Raw genomic sequence first — 24,806 nt, 5'->3', positions numbered from 1 at the left:
TTCTATAGTAGAAAAGTGCAGGTTTGGTATTTAAACTGGATTAGAAAGTAATTTACTGGAGGATTATGTGTGGCTTCCACTTACCCACTCACATGAAATGTGGGAGAAGGCTGAGTAAAATTCCGTGCCATGTTTCAGAATGGCTCAGTGTTTGAGAGCACCCAGGTTCTTACAATTTCTGGTGTAAGAGGACCACAACAGGATTGATTTCTGGTTTTCTGCCCTCATCTCCTCCTCCAAAGCAAGGGCTATTGCTAACAGGATGCTATTGGTCAAAGAATTCCTTTAGACAGAAACGGGTACTGCAGATGCTGGAGATCAGAGTCAAGGTTAGAGTGGTGCTGGAAAAGCACAGCAGGTCAGGCAGCATCCAAGGAGCAGAAAAATCAATGTTTTGGGCAAAAACCCCTTTGTCCTAGTTATTCCTGTAAAGTTCCCAACAAGGTACAGTTAGCATTGCATTTCCTTGTTTTAGGTGAAATAGTCAAAGAATCTCTGGGATAGGCATGGATTGAATGTTAGTGATGCTTTAAAGTATCCCAGAAATTCTCTCCAATGTGTTTTGAAAAACCTGTTCAAATCTTTAGCAGCAAATGTAAGGGCAAAACATGATAAGTAGTTCATGAAATCATCTGTTACAACGAGAGTTTGCTCACAATCCGCTGATCCCTGTTGAGAGAAGACATTAGATCATATGCTAGCTACTAAAATACATAGAGTCTCCTTAATGGGAGCAGGCAGTTTAAGTGCCAGTCAATCCCTTAAAAGCCCCTGTGCAGTTGTTATCTAGTACAAGCTTCAGCTCCTTCACCATATTTGCATCTTACACCAAATGCAAGTTGAACCACCATTTCTGTTTAACAGCAGTTTAGTGATCATGGAGGCTCATTAACACTTAAGGGATTTGTGGAAAATCAATCCTTTGATTTTTGACTTGAAATGTTCCTGTATTCCTATCTGAATGTGAAAATAGGAGTGTTGTATAGTAACATGCATAGAGGCATTATAACTTTTGTCTTCCTGTGCTGGTATCTCAAGACTATCACCCACAGTTCATCATCCATTTTAAAACAGCAGGGAGGTGCAACACAAAATGCCTGGTCCCAAACTGTTAGTTTGAAGGAACAACAACAGGCCAGAAAGTGTACCAACATTTCCTGTATGAGGAACATATTTGACTAGTTTCAGTTTCCTCTAAGTGTTACATTGCTGAGATGTTACATCACACCTGGGGCACTGCATGATGCATTAAGGCACAAACTCTGGATCTCTCTCGACTGATATTGAAATGGAAACTCTCTCGCAGCTATCGAATGTGGGTGGATGCCTGTTCGGAGATGTTTGGTGGCCTGGACATCTGTGCAGTAAAAGCTGTACATGGGAAAGATGGGAAAGATTATATCATTGAGGTTAGTCGAATGGTCCTTGTGCCAATTTATGATGCACTTTTTACATTGTGAATATTGACTTTAATATGAGAGTTTTTCATCTTGTGTGGGTTCATCTAGTTGGAGATTAATTATTTCATATGCAGCTAATTGAACCAAAGGAGCATTTACCAAAAAGCAATAGCCATTTTAAGTTTGACTGCATGTGGATACAATTATAAGTTATAGTAGGTACAGTACAAATGGTTTATTTCTCATAAACCACAGGCGATGATACATTGTTTATTAATAGAATATAACAGTTCATAACCATTCATAACCTATTTCTGATTTTATTTAATTGTGATTTTACTATTCCAATTGTGGAGTGATTCATGCTTTCCATTTGATTTTGTGTTGCTTTAGAGTCCAATTTTAATTAAGTCCACTGAAAGATTAGTGTGCTGTGCTATCCTAACCCCCATTCTCCCCCCTGCCAAAAAAGAGGCTGAACAAAACAATCATTGCTTCAAACAGGCAGAAGTCTTATTCCAGGAATACTTCTGTGGGTTCTGTGACCTCCCCAGGATCTTAGCTGGAAATTTGTTGCTGGCTCTGCCTGTTTGGATCGGTTGGTGAGCTGGTTAAGCAGCCGTCATTAAAAGGGTGACTGGAAGCTATGCACAAAGCATTACAGGAAACATTTTTTATTGTTGGAGTCCAGAGGCATATGAAAATATATTCTGGGATGCTCTGAATCACCGACTCCCACCCAACATGGGAACCAGTTGATTTCTTACACTGTAACAGCCTGTGAGCTAAAACCGTCGAGCACCCCACTGAGTATCTGGAAACCCCAATCCAAAGTGAACGCTACCTCTTGTGGCTTCTGTGGCATACTGGAGTTTAAAATTGTTGAATAATACATAACTCTGTTTTAAAGCAATTGAGTTTTCTAGTTTCTATTGAAATCTTCCCTTAGAGTAATTCTCCTGTTCCCTCACGCTCTCTCTCTTCATTCTACTTTCTTACCACATAATGCAGTAAATTATCAACCATAGGCTTAATTGAGTGTCGAGAAAAGTGCTGACTGATGGTTTGACCTTGTATATTAAGAATGTGTGTAAGATTATTTTATTCTGTAGCTTTTGCCCTTCTGCAGGACTCATTAAGGACTGCAGGTCCAGCAGTCCTTAAACTGTATTACATCCTTTCTTCATTGATTGCTTTTTGTAAGTACTTTAATATGCTTGAATATTATATTTGCATTCATCCTGACTACCTAGCTTTGCTTCAGATATTTACACTACATCATATTTCCCTGTAACCACATTAGCATCTTAGCACTGGCAGCTTATATCTCATGCTTGCTTTCATTCCTGCATAAAAATGTTGAATGTAGTTAGCTCCTTACATCCATATGGATGTCAAATGAGGACAGAATTGATTTTGGCTGTGATGTTCTTCACCAGTAAGTCGGGTGCCAGATTAAACCAACATCTGCTGATAGGATGGTGTAAACCTGCTGGACAGAATATGAGGACAACAAATCAATGGTGATCACAGTCGGACTCCACTGGAAACAGTAGTGCTCTTCTGCCCTCTCATGGTCGGGTTAGCAAACAACTCAAATGATGAACCTCTTACCCTTGCACCTCAGTTCTTCTATTCACATTGTTGGGAATATTATGTGGCAGCTGAGCTCAGCTGGGGACAATTGTAACAATCACAATTGTTTCCCAAAATTGCCTCCAGTGGTTGTTTGAAGCAGGGGAAGAACTAAGAAAAAGACTTGTATGTTCAGATTTCCCATTATATAATATATAATACAACAATCTGGTTCAAAGGTAACTTACTTTTGTATTTCTGTGTGTAAGAAACATTTGTTTTAATAGTAACAGCCTCAAAATGAGGTCTGCTGGAAACAGACACAATAAAGGTTTGGCATTTCTTCTGTAGGTGTGCCATTTATTTTGACTTCTTGTACTTGTGGCCTAATAATTGAGCTCTTATGTTAATTATTAGCAATGATTGTGGTGCTACTGCAATAATATGCCTGTGAAATGTTTTTGAAGTGCATGTGGCTGGACACATGTTTTACAAATGGATAGAAAGATATGGGGGTCTACTGACCGTCTCTCTGTTGGTTTGCCACCCACAGCCATTGAAATATCAGAAGTGGGAGGTGGGAGTCAATGCTGTAATCTTGATGCTAGTGAACATAAAGATACACAGAGAAGGCTACACTCTCCAAATGGATTGGGCTGCTAAGTTTAAGTCCAGGATATTGAGTTTTAGAAGTCAACCAGTTAAATAGCTTTCTTTTTTGTGGCTGTCCACCCTCCACAAATGTGATGCAGCAGAAAGGGGAAGCAGTGGCAAAAGGGTAATATCACTGGAGTAATAATCCGGAGCCTAAAGGCAGGCTATGGGTACAACAGGTTGAATCGTCTTGTGGAAGGTGGTGAAATTTGCATTAAATAAAATGTAATTAAAACAAGTCTAATGACAGCTATGTAACCATTGTTGTTCACCATATAAACTAATTCATTGGCAAAGGAAATCTGCCATCCTCTCTTGCTCTGGCCATCTGTGACTCCAGACCCATGGCAATACCCACACTGCCCTGGTAAGCCATTCAGTTGTATCAAACTGCTCAAAGCCTAAAGAAAGGAATGAAATGGGATGACCAAGACTCCTCTCAACAGTATCTACAAAACCTGGGAACACTACCTAGGTTGTGTTCTGGGTCTATCCATCTCGGACAAGGGTGGCAGATATATAGGAGCATCACCACCTGCAAATTCAGATGTGACAGAGTTGGAGAATGGAATGGAATCTTTGTAGAAAATAGGTTGTGAGGAAGAATAACCAAGGTAACTATGGAGTCAGTGTGTTTGCAGTAGATATTGGTGGACAGCCTTTCTCTAGAATCAGAAACAGTGAGGTCAGGAAGGGGAGGGAAGAGGCAAAGATGGCTCGGGTGAAGCTGAGAGAAGGATGGAAATTGACAACAAAGCTGATTAATTTTTCCAATTCGGGACAAGATCTGGAAGCAGCACCAATGACATTGTTGATGTAATAAAGAGAGAGTTGTGGATGATGGGGGCAAGTCAGACTGTAACAAAGCATGTTTCACATACCCCCACAATGAGACAGGCAAAGCAGGGACCTATGTGGATACCCATAGCCATATCTTTGACTCAGGGAACGTCCGATGAATTAAAGGAGAAGTTTTGAAAACAAGGGATAGGAAAGGCAAGATTTGCGAACTGTGAATGACAAGAGAAATTGTGCAACGGACCAAGAGGAAAAAGGAGGCATACATAAGGTTCAGGCAGCTAAAAACAGAATGGACCTTGGATGAGTATCGGGAGAGTACGACCAATCTTAAACAAGGTATCAAACAGGCTAAAAGAGGTCATGACATAACTTTGGCAAGCAGAATTAAGGAGAATCCATGGCTTTTTATTTGTATATAAGAAGCAAGAGGGTAACTAGAGAAAGGATTGGTCCACTAAAGGATAAGGAAGGAAGGTTGTGTTTTGAACCTGAGAAAATGGGTGAGATTCTCAATGATTACTTTGCATCAGTGTTCACTGAGGAGAGGGACATGATGAATGTTGAGATTAGAGATAGAAGTTTGTTTACTGTGGATCACATTGACATAAAGAGGGAAGATGCGTAGGGTAAGCTAAAGGATATTAAGGTGGATAAATCCCCAGGACCAGTTGGGATCTATCCCAGTTGCTGGGAGGCGAGAGAGGAAATAGCTGGGACCCTGACAGATATCTTTTAGCATCCTTAAACACAGGTGAAGTGCCAGAGGACTGGAAGGTTGCTCGTGTTGTCCCCTTGTACAAGAAGGGTAGTAGGGATATTCCAGGTAACTACAGACCAGTGAGCCTGCTGTCAGTGGTGGGATTTTTGCTGGAGAAAGTACTGAGGGATAAACTCTATTTATATCTGGAAAAGAATGGGCTTATCAGAGATAGGTAACATGGTTTTGTGCAGGGGAGATTGTGCCTTACTAACTTAATAGAGTTCTTTGAGGAAGTGACCAAGTTGATAGATATACATGGACTTTAGGTGTAAGGCATTTGATAAGGTTCCCCATGGTAAACTAATTGAGAAAGAGAAGTCATGTGGTGTGCAGGGTGTTTTAGTTAGATGGATAAAGAACTGGTTGAGCAACAGGAAACTGAGAGTAGTAGTTGAAGGGAGTTTCTCAAAATGGAGAACGGTGACCAGTGGTGTTCCACAGGGATCAGTGTTGGGGCCACTGTTGTTTGTGATATACATAAATGATCTGGAAGAGGGCACTGTTGGTCTGATCAGTAAGTTTGTAGACAACACAAAGATTGGTGGAGTAGCAGAAAGCATAGGGCACTGTCAAAGAAAACAGGAGAATATAGATAGACTGGAGAGTTGGACAGAGAAGTGGCAGATGGAGTTCAATCCAGGTAAATGTGAGGTGATGCATTTTGGGAAGTCTAATTCCACAGCGAACTATACTGTAAATGGAAGAGCCTTGGGAAAAGTTGGTGAGCAGCGAGATCTGGGAGTTCAGGTCCATTGTACCCTGAAGATGAATGGACAGGTGGATAGAGTGGTCAAGAAGGCATATGGTATGCATGCCTTCATCGAACAGGGTATTGAATATAAGAGATGGCAGGTCATTTTAAAATTATCCAAGACTTTGGTTCAGCTGCATTTGGAATACTGTGTGCAGTTCTGGTCGCAACATTACCAAAAGGATGTGGACGCTTTGGAGAGGGTGCAGAGAAGGTTTACGAGGATGCTGCCTGGTATGGAAGGTGTTTGCTATGAAGAGAGGTTGAGTAGGTTAGGATTGTTTTCAATTGAAAAAGGAGCTGGAGAGGGGACCTGATTGGGGTCTCAAAACATCATGAAGGGTATGGACAGGGTGGATAGAGATAAGCTTTTTCCCAGGGTGAGGGATTCAATAACGAGAGGTCACGCATTCAAGGTGAGATGTGAAAAGTTTAAGGGGGATACACGCGGAAAGTATTTTACACAGAGGGTGGTAGGTGCCAGCAGAGGTAGTAGAGGCAGGCATGGTCGTTTCATTTTAGGTGCATCTGGACAGATGCATGACTAGGTAAGGAGCAGAGGGGTACAGATGCTTAGGAATTGGGCAAAAGGTTTAGACAGTGGATTTGGATCAGCTCAGGCATGGAGGGCCAAAGGGCCTGTTCATGGGCTGTAAATTTTCTTTGTTCTTTATTCTTTTTTCAAACTGAGAATGAGCTCACCAAGGTGAAGGAGGGTGGTAGTGGATGGCGATCATTTAGATTTCTTTTTAAAGAGTCCTGACATCGTTTCAACAATTTGATGACTGTTCCAGATCTTGTTATGTGTAACATACTTGGAAATGTGGATTTTGCCTTTGGCTGTTCTTGGCCTGCAGACATGTTGTCAGTGTGTTGATTATTGTCTGGTGTTCTAAGACTCTGTCGTTGTTTGGATGTGTTTTTTGTGCACAATTCCCTAATCTCACTTCTGTCCTTCCTCAACGGGACTTTATTAGGTGCTGTAAATGATTAAGACCTGGTTTCACATTTTGAAAACCTCTGCGGGGTGACCATGTTCCTGCTGTCGGGGCATGTGATTCAGGCCTTTTGTCCTATTTGTAGCTGAGGTAATTCTGGAGCTGCATGCTGGTCATGCACTACCTTTATCCTCCTTTATTTGTTGAAATGTACATCTCTGAGAACTTGGTAAGGTGGTGGCTTGGCAAGATTACTCTCACTTGCCTTCCAAACATCATCTTAGATGGAATAAGGTGTATCCAGAGGTGTAACTCGAATGTGTAACACAGCAATACAAATGTCTTGTTTCGTTGTCCTATGTTTCATGGTGAGATATTTAATAGGCCAAACTATTTGTTCAGTGAGACCATGTGATGTGAGAGAATAAGATGAGAATGTCTCTTGGTTCACACCTTATTTGGAAAGACCTCCCTGAAAGGCCTGCCCTATACTGTAGAGTCGAAAAGTGTGTTGCTGGAAAAGCACAGCTGGTCAGGCAGCATCTGAGGAGCAGGAGAGTCGATGTATTTGGCATATGCCCTTCATCAGGAAGGGTTTATGCCCAAAACATCGATTCCCCTGCTCCTTGGATGCTGCCTCACCTGCTATTATTCCAGTGCCTCACTTTTCGACTCTGACTCTCCAGCATCTGCAGTCCTCACTTTTTCTCTGCTCTAAGGGTAAATGTAGAGTAATAGGGGAATGGGGTGGGTGGAATACTCTTCAGTGGGTCAGTGTGGACTTGTTGGGCCGAAGGGCCTGTTTCCACACTGTAGAGTTTCTATGATTCTATACTGTTGCCTATTGTCAGAAATGATGTCTTTGAATGTGCTAAACAGGCTCAGTGCTGCATTCCCTGTGCCTGCCTTGGACACATTTGCAAGGTACATTACCTGATGTCTGATCATTAGAAATTTGGAGGAACAATTTGTGATCAGTGATTACAATGAAGTTTGTCTCCATTCACAGCAGAGATCAGTGGCAATTTTGGGCACTGGCACTATTGATATCTTATACAGGTGATTGTTGCTACAGCTGTTGAATCTGGCATTCCTTAACGTATCCTGGCCAACTTTTCAAAATCACTATTGGTCCCTGGCCAGTAGACCATATCACATGCTTGTTATCCTGTTTATGTTATGCCCACATGCCCTCTGTGTAGTTACAACAAAATGCCCTGGTGAAGAAATTGTTTTCCTTTGAAGATAATACCTCTTCGAAACTTGAGCTCATCTCAAAGGCCAACTGCATCTGGGTGTGTCAGACCACGTTATGATTGTTGTAATAATGGTACAGATTTTTAAAAAATGAATCTGTTCAGAGATGTTATTATATACCTCTGGAGCAGGAGGGACTTCAACCTGAGTCTCTCGGTCCAGTTATAGGGACAGTACCACTGCACCACAAGAAGGCCCAAACAGATGACATTTTGTGTGTGTTACTTAAAAGGAATTGCCTACATAAAGGTTCAGCATGACAAGCGCCCAGATCATGAGGTAGCAGTGAAATTCAAACCCGAGCCTTAATCCAACACCTTGGACTGCTTGGCCATGCTACCCACAAATTTTTAATCTATTGTTCTAATCAACCTGTTCAGTGATGTTACGCCTGTAGGACTTGAACCTGGACCTCCCAGTCCAAGGGTAGGGACATTACCACAGTGCCATAACAGGGTTCAACCATGCTGACCTTCAATGATAATCCCCCACAATGCCTTCAGCTGCAGCCGGTGAGCTGTTTCCAATTGAAGGCTGGTCACGTTTACACTGACCAAAACGTACAGTGCCGTTCAGTTTTGAGCACGTCTTGTCCTTTGATGTAGATCCAGTGGGGTGTCTGCATTCTTGTTTGTGTTTGGCAGTCTGCTCAGTGAGGCTGACATGACCATTTTGGTACTAATTTTCTCACAGGTGTCAAAGTCATAACCCTGTGCTTATAACAGCAGTCACTGTTGTCTAGGTGGTACACTTGTCAGTACAAGGCTGCAAATTAATTTCAGTGGTTTGTGATCACTTTCACAGGGAATTGTTTTCGAAACACAACATACTTATGGAACCTTGTGATACTGAATATTAAAGCAAGTGCTTTACACTCTGTTGGAATAATTGGATTGGCCTCATAATAGACCTTTGGATCAAATCCAATTGGTGTACTATTGTGCATAACACATGCCCTTTCTACAAAATATCAATTCCCAAGATTGTCTTCTTCCTTAGGTTGTGCTGTAGGATACAGTTTACTGCAGACAGTGCTTGTTTGAGAGATTCAAACATATGTCAATGGCCCTACTTCCATAAATACATAGGAGTTCTCTGAATGATGATACATTCTAAACTTTTCAAATAAAGTATTGTGCCAAGAAGTTGAAGAATTCAAGGCATTTTTGGAGGTGATTTTTGTGTTGTGGGGTCAACAGTTGTCTTGCGTGTTCAACTTAACATGGGTCAGCACAATTTATACAAAGCCAATAAATGATCTGACCTTGCATTAACCTGGCACTTGTTGTTGTTGACAATGAGCTCTTCTTGCTGAGATATTCGTATCAGTGAGTGTAAGTTCCAATCATACACTTCTTTGCTTTTGCTTAATATTGCAATATCATCAGCGATGTGTATGTGTCCATTTTCGTAATTCTGTCCGTATGTTGCTGGAACACATCCTGGCTGACCAATAAACTAACTGGTAATCTCTGGAACAATATCTTCCAAATGGTGCTCTGAAGGTAACAGATTACCTTGGCTACTGACCAGTATCCATGTTTGGTGTCCAGAGTAGACGAGAATTTGTCTCCTGCAAACTTGATTGAGTTCTTCTATCAATGGAATATTGTGTGTGTATGTCTCTCTTTCGGGAAAGATTTAGATGTCTCAGATCTAGACATACCTGGTTGCACCATCCATCAATTGACTTATACCAGTCTGTGAGATGATCCATATATGGATGATACAAATAGTTAATGATCAGTGCTGGGTTCACTGCTTTTCATCATTTATATAAATTATTTGGATATACCTATGGAGGTATGGTTAGTAAGTTTGCAGATAACACCAAATTTGGTTGTATAGTGGACAGGGAAAAAGGTTATCTCAGAGTACAACAGGACCTTGATCAGATGGGCCAATGGGCCAAAATGTGGCAGATAGAGTTTAATTTAGATAAATGTGAGGTGTTGCATTTTAGTAAGGCAAACTAAGGCAGGACTAATGCAATTCACGATATGGCACTGAGGAGTGTTGTTCAACAGAAGGAACTAGGGTGCAGGTTCATAGTTCCTTGAAAGTGAAGTCGTAGGTAGACATGGTGGTAAAGAAGGCATTCGGTGTTCTTGCCTTCATTAGTCAGTGCATTAAGTATCAGAATTACGAGGTCATGTTGCAGCTATATAGCTCATTGGTGTGGCCACTTTTAGAATACAGTTCATTTAGAGTCATAGAGTCCCACAACACAAAGACAGGCCCTTTGGTCCAAAGTGGTCCATGCCGACCAAAATGTCTGTCCATGCTAACCCCATTTTCCTACACTTGACCTATATCCTTCTAAACCTTTCCCATCCATGTATTTGTCCAAATGCTTTTTAAATGTTGTTAATGTACCCACCTCAACCATTTCCACTAGCAGCTCATTCCCTGAGTAAAAAGGTTGCCCCTCATGTTCCCTTCTATTCTTTACCCTTTGACCTTAAACTGGTGCCCTCTAGTCCACGATTCCCCAACCCCCGGAAAAAGACTGAGTGCATTCACCCTATCCATGCCGCTCATGATCTTATACACCTCTATAAGGTCCCCCACAGTCTCCTACGCTCTAAAGAAGAAATATCTTAGCTTCTTCAACCTCTTCCTATAACTCAGACCAGGCAACATCCTTGTAAATTTCTTCTGAACTCTTTCCAGTTTAATAACATCAAGGTGACCAAAACTGAAGACAATACTCCAAGTGCAGCCTCACCAGCGTTCTGTACAACTGCAACATAACTTCAGCTTCTATACTCCATGCCCTGACTGATGAAGGCACTTGTGCCAAAAGCCACCTTCGTTGCCCTGTCTACCTACGACTCCATTTTCAGAGAACCATGGACCTGAATTCCTTAATGCCCTACCATTCACCATGAAACTCCTGCCTTATTTTGACTTTCTAAAATGCAAGACCCCCACTTATTATATGAAACTCCATCTGCTATTTCTCAGCCCACTTCCCCAGATGATTAAGATCCTGCTGCAATTTCTGATAACCTTCCTTATTGTCCACAACATCGCCTATTTTAGTGTCATCTGCAAACATACTAATCATGCATTGTACATTCTCATCCAAATAATTGATATAGGTTACAAAAAGCAAAGGGCCCAACACTGACCCCGAGGCACTCCACTCGTCACAAGCTTCCAGTTCAACAAGCATCCTTCCACTACACTGGACTCACCGTTACAGGAGAGATATTGTTAAACTTGAAAGGGTTCAGAAAAGATTTGCAAGGATGTTGCTGGTATTGGAAGATTGAATTATAGGGAGAGACTGAATTGGTTAGGGCTTTTTTCCCTGGAGCATCAGAGGCAGAGGGGTGACCGTATAGAGATTTATCAAATCATGAGGGACATGGATAGGGTGAAGACTCAAGTTTTTTTCCCAGGATCGGAGAGTCCAAAACTAGAGGGCATAGGCTTAAGGTGAGTTTGGAAAGCTTCAAAATGGTCCTGAGGGGCAACATTTTCATGCAGAGGGTGGTGCAAGTAGGGAGTGAGCTGCTAGAGGAAATGGTGAAAGCTGGTACAATTACAACATTTAAAAGGCATGTGGTTGGGTATATGAGTAGGAATGGTTTAGTGGATTATGGGCCAAATGCTGGCAAATGGGACTAACTCAGTTTAGGATATCTGGTCGGCATGGATGAGTTGGACTGAATGCTCTGATTCCATACTGTATATCTCTATAATTGCAATCTGTGTCATCTAGCTTTCTCTTAAGTATTTCCTGTATATGAACATTGTAGCCTCTGAGAGGGTTGATTGATGGAATTGCAAGAGAGCCTGTTGGAGAGATCTCTGAGTCTCCCAACCTCCTTCCCCACACAACCCTGTGCACCACAGCTCCCTAACTGTAGCAAGTCCCTGGAGTTTCCTTGTTCCTGGTTCCTCCTTAGGAAACTCACTGTTATCCCAGCAGTGGTCACCTCTTCCAGTGAAGAGATCTGCTGGTTATTTGATTCACTTGCAGCTCTTGGAAGTGGGAATTCCTGTTGGATAAGGACAGAAGTCCTACCTCAAATCAATTAATTGCCAAAATTTGACTGTGTGGTGGGCTCAACAGTAGGCTCACTCATTATTCTTAAGCTAAAACTGAGTGTAAAATGATATCCTTTAATAAGTGGTAGAAAGGTAAATGTGGGTGCTCATACACAGACCCAGACATTAAATTCCTGTTCCATTTTTGTTAGAAGACAACAGAGTTCTGAGCCCTGTTATTTGGTTTACAGTGACTATTATGATCACTATTAAAGATGTGGATTACTTATAGAAAAAAAATCTAAAGGTATATTGGATTTAGGATTCAAATTTCTGTTTTAGTTAAGCTTCCAACTATTTATGGAATAATTATTAAACAGACTTTTCTCTATATTTCTTCACTTTTTTTATTGCAGGTAATGGACAGTGCTATGCCATTGATTGGAGAATACATTGAGGAAGACAGGCAATTAATAGCAGATCTGGTCATCGAGAAAATGAACCAACTTCTGTCCGAAAACCCTGCAGCATCACAGCAAAGAGTTGGAATGACACTGAGCCAGGTTAGTAGGCAGACAGTCAAGCAGGTTTTTTTCACTGGTCCTATTTCCTCCTGTAATGGTGAGGATTGTTTGCTGAGGTTTGGCTCTAATGAAGATGCTGGGTACAGTCTGACAGAACTGTAGGATGGTGAAGCACATTTATCCTGCTGTGTTCATGCTGGCTCTCTGCAAGAATAATTTAGTTGGTCCAATCTCCTGTCCTTCACCCACAATCCAATAAGTTTTTTTCTCCCCCCAAGTGTTTATCTAGTTTCCTTTTAAAAGTCATGATGGAATTTGTCTTGGCCTGCAGTCAATACATTTCAGATCCAACAACTTACTGCATAGAAAAAAAAATCCTTGTTCTTTAACCAGTCTCCTTTTAACTGGGTGTCTCTAGTTCTTGATCCTACTACAATAGGAAGAGTTTCTTTTTATCTATACCACTCATGATTTCAACTATCCGCACCAAATCACATCTTAATCTTCTCTAAGAACAACCACCTCAATTTTGTAATCTATCCATGTAACTGAGAAGCCTTCTCCCAGAAAGAAAAGAACAAAGAAAACTTACAGCCCAGGAACTGATCCAAATCCACTGTCTAAACCTATCGCCCAATTTCTAAGCATCTGTATCCCTCTGCTCCCTACCTACTCATACATCTGTCCAGATGCACCTTAAATGAATCTACCATGCCAGCCTCTACTACCTCTGGCAACATGTTCCAGGCACCTACCACCCTCTGTGTGAAGTACTTTCCGCGTGTATCCCCCTTAAATTTTTCACCTCTCACCTTGAATGCATGACCTTTCGTTATTGAATCCCTCACCGTGGGAAAAAGTTTATCGCTATCCACCCTGTCCATACCCTTCATGATTTTGTAAACCACAATCAGGTCCCCCCCTCAAACTTCTTTTTCTAATGAAAACAATTCTAGCCTACTCAACCTCTCTTCATAGCTAGCACCTTCCATACCTGGCAACATCCTCGTGTGTCCACGTCCTTTTGGTAATGTCGCGACCAGAACTGCACACAGTATTCTAAATGCGGCTGAAACAATTTTAACATGACCTACTAGCTCTTATATTCAATACCACGTCCAATGAAGGCAAGCATACCATATACGTTCTTGACTACTCCACCTGTGCAGCCACCTTCAGGGTACAATGGACCTGAGCTCCCAGATCTCTCTGCTCACCAACTTTTCCCAAGGCTCTTCCATTTACAGTATAGTTCGCTGTAGAATTAGACTTCCCAAAATGCATCACCTCACATTTGCCTGGATTGAACTCCATCTGCCACTTGTCCACTCAACTCTCCAGTCTGTCTATATTCTCCTGTATTCTTTGACAGTCCCCTGTGCTTTCTGCTACTCCACAATCTTCGTGTCATCTGCAAACTTACTGATCAGACCACCAATGCCCTCTTGTAGATCATTTATGTATATCACAAATATAAGTGGCCCCAGCACTGATCCCTGTGGAACACCAATAGTTACCCTTCTCCATTTCGAGAAACTCCCTTCAACTACTTCTGTCTGTCTCCTGTTGCTCAGTCAGTTCTTTATCAACCTAGCTAGAACACCCTGCACACCCTGTGACTTCACCTTCTCCATTAGTTTACCAAGGGGAACCTTATTAAACACCTTTCTAAAGACCATATATATGACATCTATAGCCCTTCATCTATCAACTTGATACTTCCTCAAATAACTCTATTACGTTGGTAAGGCATGATCTCCCCCGCACAAAACTATGTTGCCTATCACTGATAAGCCCATTCTTTTCCAAATATAAATAGATTTTATCCCTCAGTACTTTCTCCAGCAACATTCCCACCACTGATGTCAGGCTCACTAGTAGCAGTTACCTGGAATATCCCTACTACCCTTCTTGTACAGGGGGACAACATGAGCAACCTTCCAGTCCTCTGGCACTTCACCTGTGTTTAAGGATGCGACAAAAGATATCTGTCAGGGCCCCCAACTATTTCCTCTCTCACCTCCCTCAGCAATCTGGGATAGACCCGATCCGGTCCTGAGGATTTGTTCACCTTAATATGCTTTAGCCTACCCAATGCATCTTTGCTCCTTTTGTCAACATGATCCAGAGTTATCACATTTCTATCTCTAATCTCAACATTCATCATGTCCCTCTTCTCAGTGAACACTGGTGCCAAGTAATCATTGAGAATCTCACCCATTTTCTCAGATTCGACACACAACCTTCCTTCCTTATCCTTTAGTGGACCAACCCTTTCTCTAGTTATCCTCTTGCTTCTTATAAATGAATATAAAGCCTTGGATTCTCCTTAATTCTGATTGCTAAAGCTATTTCATGGCCCCTTTTAGCCCACTTGATTCTCATTTAAGATTGGTCCTACTCTCCCGATATTCATCCAAGGCCTATTCTGTTCTTAGCTGCCTGGACCTTATGTACGCTTCCCTTTTCCTCTTGGCTAGTCACACAATTTCTCCTGTCATCCATGGTTCACGAATCTTGCCTTTCCTATCCCTTGCTTTCAAAGGGATATGCCTATCCTGCACTATCTATCTTCAACCTATCTTTGAAAGCCTCCCAAATATCAAATGTGGACTTCTCTTCAAATAGCTGCTCCCAATCCACATTACCCAGCTCCTGCTGAATTTTGATATAATTGGCCTTGGCCCAGTACTCTTCCCTTAGGACCACTCTCATCTTTGTCTCCGAGTATTCTAAAACGTACAGAATTGTGGTCACTATTCCCAAAGAAATTCCCCTCTGCAACTTCTACCATCATGCCTGGCTCATTCCAGGTCCAATATGGCCCTTCCCTCGTTGGACTATTGACATACTGCTCTAGAAAACTTTCCTGGATGCTCCTTACAAATTCTGCCTCATCCAGACCTCTGATACTTAGTGTATTCCAGTTGATGTTGGGAAAATCAAAATCTCCTATCACCACTACCCTGTTGCCCCTACGTGTTTCCATAATCTGCTTACCTATTTGTTCTTCTACCTCACGCTCATTGTTGGGAGACCTGTAATACAGCCCCAACAATGTCACTGCACCCTTCTTATTTCTCAGCTCTACCCATAATGCCTCACTGCTCAAGCCCTCCATAGTATCCTCCTTTAGCACTGCCATGATATCATCCCTGACTAGCAATGCAACTCTTCCCCCACCTTTTTCTTCCCCTCCTGTCCTGTCTGCAGCATCTACATCTTGGAACATTTAGTTGCCAATCATGCCCTTCCTTCAACCAAGTCTCTGTGATTGCAATAATGACCAATCCAAGCCGTAAGTTCATCTGTTTTATCCACTATACTCCTTGCGTTAACGTATTTGCACTTCATCTGCTCTCTGCCTCCTCTTCCCCTTGGTAATGCTAACTCTGTGATCCTTACAGTCTCCAGTTTCCACCTCACTGACTAGTAGTCTTCTCTTCTGGTTCCCATAAAAGCTTTATGAAATTCTATGTCATTGTAAAGCCCGGTGCAGTGCCCAAAATCAGTGATAAAACTAAATCCCTGCAACAATCCATTACTTTAAAAAACTTAAATTTACAGTGGCCAATTTAAAGGAATTACACAGCAAGATTTTGCATATTAAAGAGTTTTAACAAATGGTATAACAAAAACTAAAAGCAACATCTGACTGAAAAATTTACATATGCCACTTATATTCTAAATTACAGGAAATTTCATTTATAAATGGTTTATGATCAAAATTTTTCCCCACAGTTATAATTTATTCTGTCCTTTAGGTAGATGCTCTATCCACCTGAAACCAGTCTGAAGCAATGCTTAATCCAAATTGATCCAAGCATGAAGGACTTTTCCAGTCGGATAATCTCTAATCCTGAACTTTTATAGTTATCGTTATCCTGGAGATTACCCACTAGCTAGATGATTCTTCAAGTCTTGTTTAAATTTTCACAAACTGAATTTCTTCGAATCAAGTGTGAGCTCACACCCACATTCGTGCACCGTAAACTATGGGCACTGGCTGTCTTTATCTCTCAGCTCATCCTCTCGCTGTTGGATTCTAGCAGACTGTGGTGTGAGATTTGATAATATTCCAAGAAAAAAAACCTGTAAACCAATTCTACTTCCTTAGGATTCTGACCTAATTCACCCAAAACCACTCCATAGCATCAAGAATCCCATTGGTCTTGTATCCAATAGAAATATTAATCTGCTATCTTTTAGACTCCCATCTTCTTTCTATCTTGAAAACAACTGGAAAGTTCAAAGTATGAACATTTACAAACCTGACATTCTTAACAGCTTCCTTGGACTTTGCAGATTAACAGTCTATTCACTGTCCACACACATGTTTTTGCAATTGTCTACAGGGCTGAAGTTTGTACTTCCCAGTAAAAATAATCTGTAACCACACTAACCCAGGCTGACTGTCAGCAGAATTCAGAACAAGACATACAACCCACTTCATTCCTCTATTTTAGCCTAAACACTGTCCTGAACATACAGACCTTAAAAAGCCTAATGCTTTCTTGCAAGTAGAAAAATAAAATTAAGGCCAGTACTTGAACCAGAAACTAAAGAAGGAGCAGAGATTAAGGACTGAAATTGTTGAACACAGTGTTAAATGCAGAAGGCTATGAATTGCTGTTGCTCAAGCCATTAGCAGCAGATCACCCAACAGACAGCTTTGCTAGTAACCTGGAGACCACAGAATGACAAAAAGTGCTGAGGCCTGTTCTGGAAGGCTGTGTCCAGTTCTGATAATAAGGATATTATTAAGCTGGAGAGGTTTACCAGGATGTTGCTGGGTATGGAAGGTTGGAGTTATAAAGAAAGGCTGGATAGGCTGGGACTTTTTTTTCCACTGGAACATAGAAATTGAAAGGTGACCTTTGTAGAAGTTTATAAAATAATGAGCGGTATAGATAGAGTTAAAGATTGTTGTCTTTCCCTAGGATGGGGGATGTCAAGACTATGGAGCACATTTTTAAGATGAGAGGAGAGATTTTAAAAAAGACACAAGGGGCAAATGGTTTACACAGAAAGTAGTTTGCATGTGAAACGATCTTCCTGTGAAAGTGGTGGATTTGGCTACAGTTACAATGTTTAAAAGACATTTGGATAAGTATGTGAATACAAAAGATTTAGAGGGATATGGGCCAGGAGCAGGAGGGTGGGACTACTTTAGTTTGAGATTATATTCAGCATGGATTGATTGGACCAAAGGGTCTATTCTATGTTGTATGACTCTTAAGTCCGATAATAAAAACAAAATGCTGTTTGAAAATTTGGTTATAAAGGAAGATTCTACTGGACTTGAAAAATGAACTCGTTTCTCTCTTCACTAATGCTGCTAGACCTGACAAGTTTGCCCAAAACATTGTGTTTCTGTTTCAGATTTCCAGTATCTATAGAATTTTGTTTTTGTTGACAAGCATCCTCAACCAGGGACACTTGGAGGATAACCCTAGAAATTAGGTTTGATGGTGCAGGGGAGATTGACCACTGTGACAATGGGAAGAATGGGGGAAGAAAACATTAAGGTGAGAGGTGTGTGAGTGCCTTGTGGTTGGAGATATAACAAAGAACCAAGAAAGGTTTGGTGGCATGAGCAAGGGAGATAGTGACAAGGCAAAAGTGGTAATCAGTGTTGGTGGGATGGCAGAAGTTGGCAGTTCAGAGAAGCAACAGAGAGGCGATGGTTAGCAGTAGGGAGTGTGGCTAAACAAAGGAATCTTATGGCTCGGAGCCTGCAAGGACTCCTATATCACCCACTTATCAAGTTGTTAGCTACCAACCTCCATTGACTTTTGTCTTTCCAAGCCCTGTGAAACTCTGAATAGAAGCAAATAATTTTAACTCATACTCCCAATTTCTCTTCCAAATATGGGACACTTAGATGCCTCAAATGCATCACTGTAAATATGGTAGTGGTTAGCAGCTTAGGATATATTTGGTAGTTTAACCTCCCATCCATCATGAAGGTGAGGTAAATGTCACTGCCTATATCTAGATTAGAGTGGTGCTGGAAAAGCACAGCAGTTCAGGCAGCATCCAAGGAGCAGTAAAATAAACGTTTCAGGCAAAAGCTCTTCATCAGGAATACAGGCAGAGATCCTGAAGGGTGGAGAAATGTCACTGCCTATGTTGAAAGTTTAAAAGGAGCATCCTAATGGCAAGAAGAGATGGTCTTCACAGATTTAGAAGTGGGTTGGAAATCAAAGAGGCAGCTCTCTAAAATGAGCTTAAGCCAATGCTCATTTAGCAATGGTGTCTCCTTCTTCTGTTCTATCATCGTCTTTGAGGTTTCCAAATTAATTACTCACTACAGGTTCCTTTTGCTTTGAATTAGTACACCTTAGCAAAAAACATTCACAGACATTGGGTTAGCTAATGCCACCCAGCTCTAACTCTCCATCACCTCTCGACATTTTCAATGCCAATATCTAGCTTTGGATGAGCTGACAGTTCCTGTAGAAAAGCACTGCAAAGATTGCAGCCATTGTCTTCAGCCCCACTGGCTATTCCCACACCACGAACCTCATTCCTCTCCCTCTTCACTGTCTATGGTACTGAACTGAGTTTCCAATACTGACTCTTTTAATAATAAAAATAAATTACTTCCACCACTGTAGCATGGCTGTCTTCAATTCTAACAATAAGCTTGTCTGTTGTTGAACACTCATTCATGCTTTTCTCACTCCTAGATCTGATTACTCTGATGCTGTTCTGGTTGACCACTCATTCTCCACACTGTATACACTCATCAACTCTGTGTAATAACGCCACCAAGTCACCCTTTATTTACACACGAAGAGTCCTTAACACTGATCCAGCTCCCTCAAAGCCAGGTCCCAGAGTGTATAGGATGTCTGAAACTCTGATTCTTATCTATCAGCCAGGGCTCCCTGATTGGGGCTGTTAATCTGGTTCCAGTTAAGGAATTCATATTCTGTAAGGTCTACCTGGCTGATCTCATTACAATGACTACACTCTGTAATGATTCAATGCTTTTTTTGTTTGTTTTCCAGTGTTAAATCCTGCTCAGCCATTCCGCCCTGCCCTTGTTGACCTACAATGGCTCCTGTTTCTTAAGTCTCAAATTTAAACCTGTTGATTTGTATACAAGTTGCTGCATGACATCTAGGAGAAAGTGAGGACTGCAGATGCTGGAGATCAGAGCTGAAAATGTGTCGCTGGAAAAGCGCAGCAGGTCAGGCAGCATCCAAGGAGCAGGAGAATCGACGTTTCGGGCATGAGCCCTTCTTCAGGAATGAGGAACGTTCCTCATTCCTGAAGAAGGGCTCATGCCCGAAACATCGATTCTCCTGCTCCTTGGATGCTGCCTGACCTGCTGTGCTTTTCCAGCAACACATTTTCAGCTGCATGACATCACCATCCCTATGTTCCTCCAATCTCTTCCAATTTTCAAGCTGTGAATTCATTTTCTCTTAGAAGTTTTTTTAAATGCTTTATATTTTTCTACCTTAATAGTAGAACAAGAAAGCAGGATTTGTAGCTTCACTGATCACAAAAAACAACTATTTTGTCCAGCTACATCAAATTTCCAATGACCTGAGGTGATCTGCAATATCGTAAATTCATGTTTTAAAATGTGCATTCCGTCACAATTCAATGATTTACTAAGGAGGAATGCAGGAATCAAAGACCAGCTTTCTTCCCTTAAATCAATATTGTCCTGAGTCTCCTGTGATCTTGAAAATGTTATTCTCCAAAATAACCGAGCAATATTTCTCTTTTTCAGTTCCTAGAACTATTCCTAAAAATCACTTTTCTTGCCTGGATCAATTTATGTGCACAGTGCATTGTGAGTTTAAATTTTCAACATCCAATAGGTTGTATTTTACAGATGTCTTCCTCAGGGTTCAGTTGATTTCTGTTGAACTAATTAGGAGTTTTTAGTCTCCAGGAAGTGATGTACGGTCCTAATGACAATTAAGTCTATTGCACAGCTCCTGCAAATATCCCTACATTCACCTTAATCTCTTTATATCGACAGGTCCAGCCTCAGTCAACAAAAACACAAGCGCATCCTGTGCCAGGAGCCACTTCCCAGTGGGGCCAGTCAGGCCAAGCCCGGCCAGCACCTCAAGGTGTGTATTACCTTAGCAAGTACTTAGGGACTTGGCCAGCAATTCATATATGGAACTAAACACATGTCTTTAATATATATTTATCAACAGGTGAAATAAGGGAGCATGATGGAATGCCCCAGACCTTTCTCCTTGCAAAATAGTCATGATTGTCAGTTGAACTGTTTTGTAAAATTAAACAGTTAATGATCCTTCACTCAGCTATAAGCTTACCATTGTTTTCAAAAAGACCTATGGCCAGCATAGCCTCAGTTCAGAGATTAGTCAATTGATCATCATCATTGTATCAAGTAGAACATTTCAGAAATCTGCCTAATCTGATTTTAATACTTGTCTTTAATATGGAGCTTATGTAGTAATTCACCTTCATTTTCATAGTATAATTTGAACGAAAATCCTTTCCAAGAAACAAAATGAGAGAATTAGCAACGGTGGGGGAGATAAATGTCTAGTGACCCAATGGAAACATAATGGGGAGTCAAATCCTGACTCTTCAAAGCCTGTTCACCGTCTACAAGTCATACGTCAGAGGTCGGGTGGAATACTCCCCACTTAACTGGAAGGGTGTAGTTTCAGCAACACTCAAGAAACTTGACACGATCCAGGACAAAGCAGCCTGCTTGATTTACACCACATCCACAAGCATTCACTCCCTCCACCACTGATGCTCAGCAGCAGCAGTGTGTACTACCTACAAAGTGCACTGCAGAAATTCAGCAAAGATCCTTCCAAACCCACATAGAAGGACAAGAGCTGCAGACACATGGCAACACCACCACCTGCAAGTTCCCCTCCAAGCCACTCACCATCCTGAATTGGAAAAACATCACCGTTCCTTCCTTGATGATGAGTCAATATCCTGGAACTCTCTCTTTAATGGCGTTGAAGGTCAACCTATAGCACGTGGACTGCAGTGGTTCAAGAAGACAGCTCACCACCACCTTCTCAAGGGCAACTAGGGACAGGGAATCAATGCTGGCCAGCCAGTGACACCCACATCCCACAAGTGAATAAAAACACAAATGGACAACATTGCTCTCTCTTATCCCTTCAACTGGATGCTGTGTTGAAGAATGCAGGGCATAGGCAGAGGGCTGAATTTTCGCTTTGTAGTTGAGAACCAGGGGCCAAAAGCATTTTTGGGTCCTGAACTTGCCGTGGGGCGGAAGAAAACAGTCACTTGCTGATACTTTAACATGGAGTTGGGTTCCCAGTCCAATTAGGATGGTGGACAGACTCTCTAAGCTGATTGCAAATCAGAGGCCTTCAGGGCAGGAGATGGCTATCAGGCCATCACAGTTAGGGTTATGTAGTGTTAAGGGTTGGGTCTCTACAGGGTGAACCTGACTCAGGAAAGCAGAGTAGCTGGTGGGAAAAGTTCAGTTGGCCTCTATTAACAAGGCTATAATTGAGGCTGTCCCAAATCCACCTCAGCCACAACAATAGATGTTGGGAACAGGTTGGACATAGGCGTGGCGGTAATTTCAGACTCAATCCACCTCATTGCTGACCTTGGCAGCCCCTATAAATCCAGCCCAGATGTGATAGGGGTTTTGTAAATAATTCAATGCAAACATCTTCTGCCACAAGGTTGATATATGGCAAAAAAGATTTATTAAGAGTTAAGCATGGTACTTTATCATGTATGATCATTCCAATAAAAGTCAATGTTTCTGCTTCAGTGAAACCTGAGGATGCATGGAATGGAAAGACGTGATCTTTCAAAAGTCAAGATCGGTTAGCCTGGTTAGTAAGGTTAAATCACATGGGATCATGGCGGGGGTGGGGGGGGGGGGGTTGTGGGGATTGGGAGCGGGAGCCAGTTGGATACAAAATTGGCTTGATGGTAAAATGGGGTGGTGGGAGAGGGTTGTTATTTGGACTGGAGGCCTGTGACCAGCAGTGTCACACAGGATTGGGTCTGGGTCCACTGTTGTTTGTCATTTATATCAACAAATTGGATGAGAAGATATGGTGAGTAGGTCTGTGGAAGACACCAAAATTGGTGGTATAGTGGACTGTGAAGAATGTTAACTAAGAGTGCAATGAAATGTTGATCAATGGGCTGAGAAGTGGCAGATGCAGTTTGAGATAAATATGAGGTGTTGCATTTTGGTAAGGCAAATCAGGACAAGACTTATACAGTTAATGGGAGGGCACTGGGAGTGGGGTGGAGTGTTGTTCAACCAAGGGACCTGTGAGTGCAGGTTCACAGTTCCTTGAAAATGAAAGCGCAGATAAATAGGATAGTGATGGTGGCGTTTTGCATGCTTGCCTTTATTGATCATAGCATCATGTATAGACGTTGGGACTTTTTTTGTGGCTATACAGGACATTGGTGAAGCAACTTTTAGAATACTGTGTATAATTCTGGTTGCCTGCTATAGGAAGGATGTTGTTGAATGAGAAAGAGTTCAGAAAAACTTTACAAGAATGTTGCTGGGACTGGAGGCTTTGAGTAATAGGGAGAGAATGGATGGGCTGTGACTTTTATGTTTATAAAATAATGAGGGACATAGATAAGGTGAAAAGTTAAGGTCTTTTCTCCAAGGATAGAGGAGTCCAAAACTAGAGGGCATAAGTTTAAGGTGAACATAGAACAATACAGCACAGAACAGGCCTTTCGGCCCACGATGTTGTGCCAAACATTTGTCCTAGCTTAAGCACCTATCCATGTACCTATCCAATTGCCGTTTAAAGGTCACCAATGATTCTGACTTTGCCACTCCCACAGGCAGCGCATTCCATGGTAGGTAAAGAACCTACCCCTGACATCCCACCTACACCTTCCACCCTTCACCTTAAATTTATGTCCCCTTGTAACACTCTGTTGTACCTGTGGAAAAAGTCTCTGACTGTCTACTCTATCTATTCCCCTGATCATCTTATAAACCTCTATCAAGTCACCCCTCATCCTTCGCCGTTCCAATGAGAAAAGGCCTAGCACTCTCAACCTATCCTCGTACGACCTATTCTCCATTCCAGGCAACATCCTGGTAAATCTCCTCTGCACCGTCTCTAAAGCTTCCACATCTTTCCTAAAATGAGGCGACCAGAACTGCACACAGTACTCCAAATGTGGCCTAACCAAGGTCCTACACAGCTGCAACATCACTTCACGACTCTTGAATTCAATCCCTCTGCTAATGAACGCTAATACGCCATAGGCCTTCTTACAAGCTCTATCCACCTGAGTGGTAACTTTCAAAGATCTATGAACATAGACCCCAAGATCCCTCTGCTCCTCCACCTTACTAAGAACCCTACCGTTAACCCTGTATTCCGCATTCTTATTTGTCCTTCCAAAATGGGCAAACTCACACTTGACAGGGTTGAATTCCATCTGCCATTCCTTAGCCCAGCTCTGCATCATATCTAAGTCCCTTTGCAGCCAACAACAGCCCTCCTCACTATCCACAACTCCACCAATCTTCGTATAGTCTGCAAATTTACTGACCCACCCTTCGACTCCCTCTTCCAAGTCATTAATAAAAATTACAAACAGCAGAGGACCCAGAACTGATCCCTGCGGAACTCCACTTGTAACTGGGCTCCAGGCTGAATATTTACCATCTACCACCACTCTCTGACTTCGACCGGTTAGCCAGTTCTCTATCCAACTGGCCAAACTTGCCACTGTCCCATGCCTCCTTACTTTCCGCATAAGCCTACCATGGGGAACCTTATCAAATGCCTTACTAAAATCCATGTACACTACATCCACCGCTCTACCCTCATCCACATGCTTGGTCACCTCCTCAAAGAATTCAATAAGACTTGTAAGGCAAGACCTACCCCTCACAAATCCGTGCTGGCTGTCCCTAATCAAGCAGTGTCTTTCCAGATACTCATAAATCCTATCCCTCAGTATCCTTTCCATTACTTTGCCTACCACCGAAGTAAGATTAACTGGCCTGTAATTCCTGGGGTTATCCCTATTCCCTTTTTTGAACAGGGGCACAACATTCGCCACTCTCCAGTCCCCTGGCACCACCCCCATTGACAGTGAAGACGAAAAGATCATTGCCAACGGTTCTGCAATTTCCTC

General features: G+C 42.0%; 1 protein-coding gene across 2 annotated transcripts in view; it reads left to right on the top strand.

Annotated features, from left to right (window-relative positions):
- The window catches only part of LOC140458103 (synapsin-3-like), a 268,932-nt gene that overhangs the window by 230,308 nt on the left and 13,818 nt on the right, over positions 1-24,806 (top strand). For both annotated transcript variants that reach the window (XM_072552177.1, XM_072552178.1), the window contains exons 10-12: positions 1,307-1,409; positions 12,552-12,698; positions 20,665-20,758. In XM_072552177.1, coding sequence (XP_072408278.1) covers positions 1,307-1,409; positions 12,552-12,698; positions 20,665-20,758 — 344 coding nt within the window. The remainder of the gene's footprint in view (positions 1-1,306; positions 1,410-12,551; positions 12,699-20,664; positions 20,759-24,806) is intronic.

Source organism: Chiloscyllium punctatum, chromosome 32 (genome assembly GCF_047496795.1).
Source record: "Chiloscyllium punctatum isolate Juve2018m chromosome 32, sChiPun1.3, whole genome shotgun sequence".
NCBI classification, from domain to species: Eukaryota; Metazoa; Chordata; class Chondrichthyes; order Orectolobiformes; family Hemiscylliidae; genus Chiloscyllium; species Chiloscyllium punctatum.
Note: the sequence above shows the minus strand (reverse complement) of the source record. Positions and strands in the feature narration are given on the sequence as shown.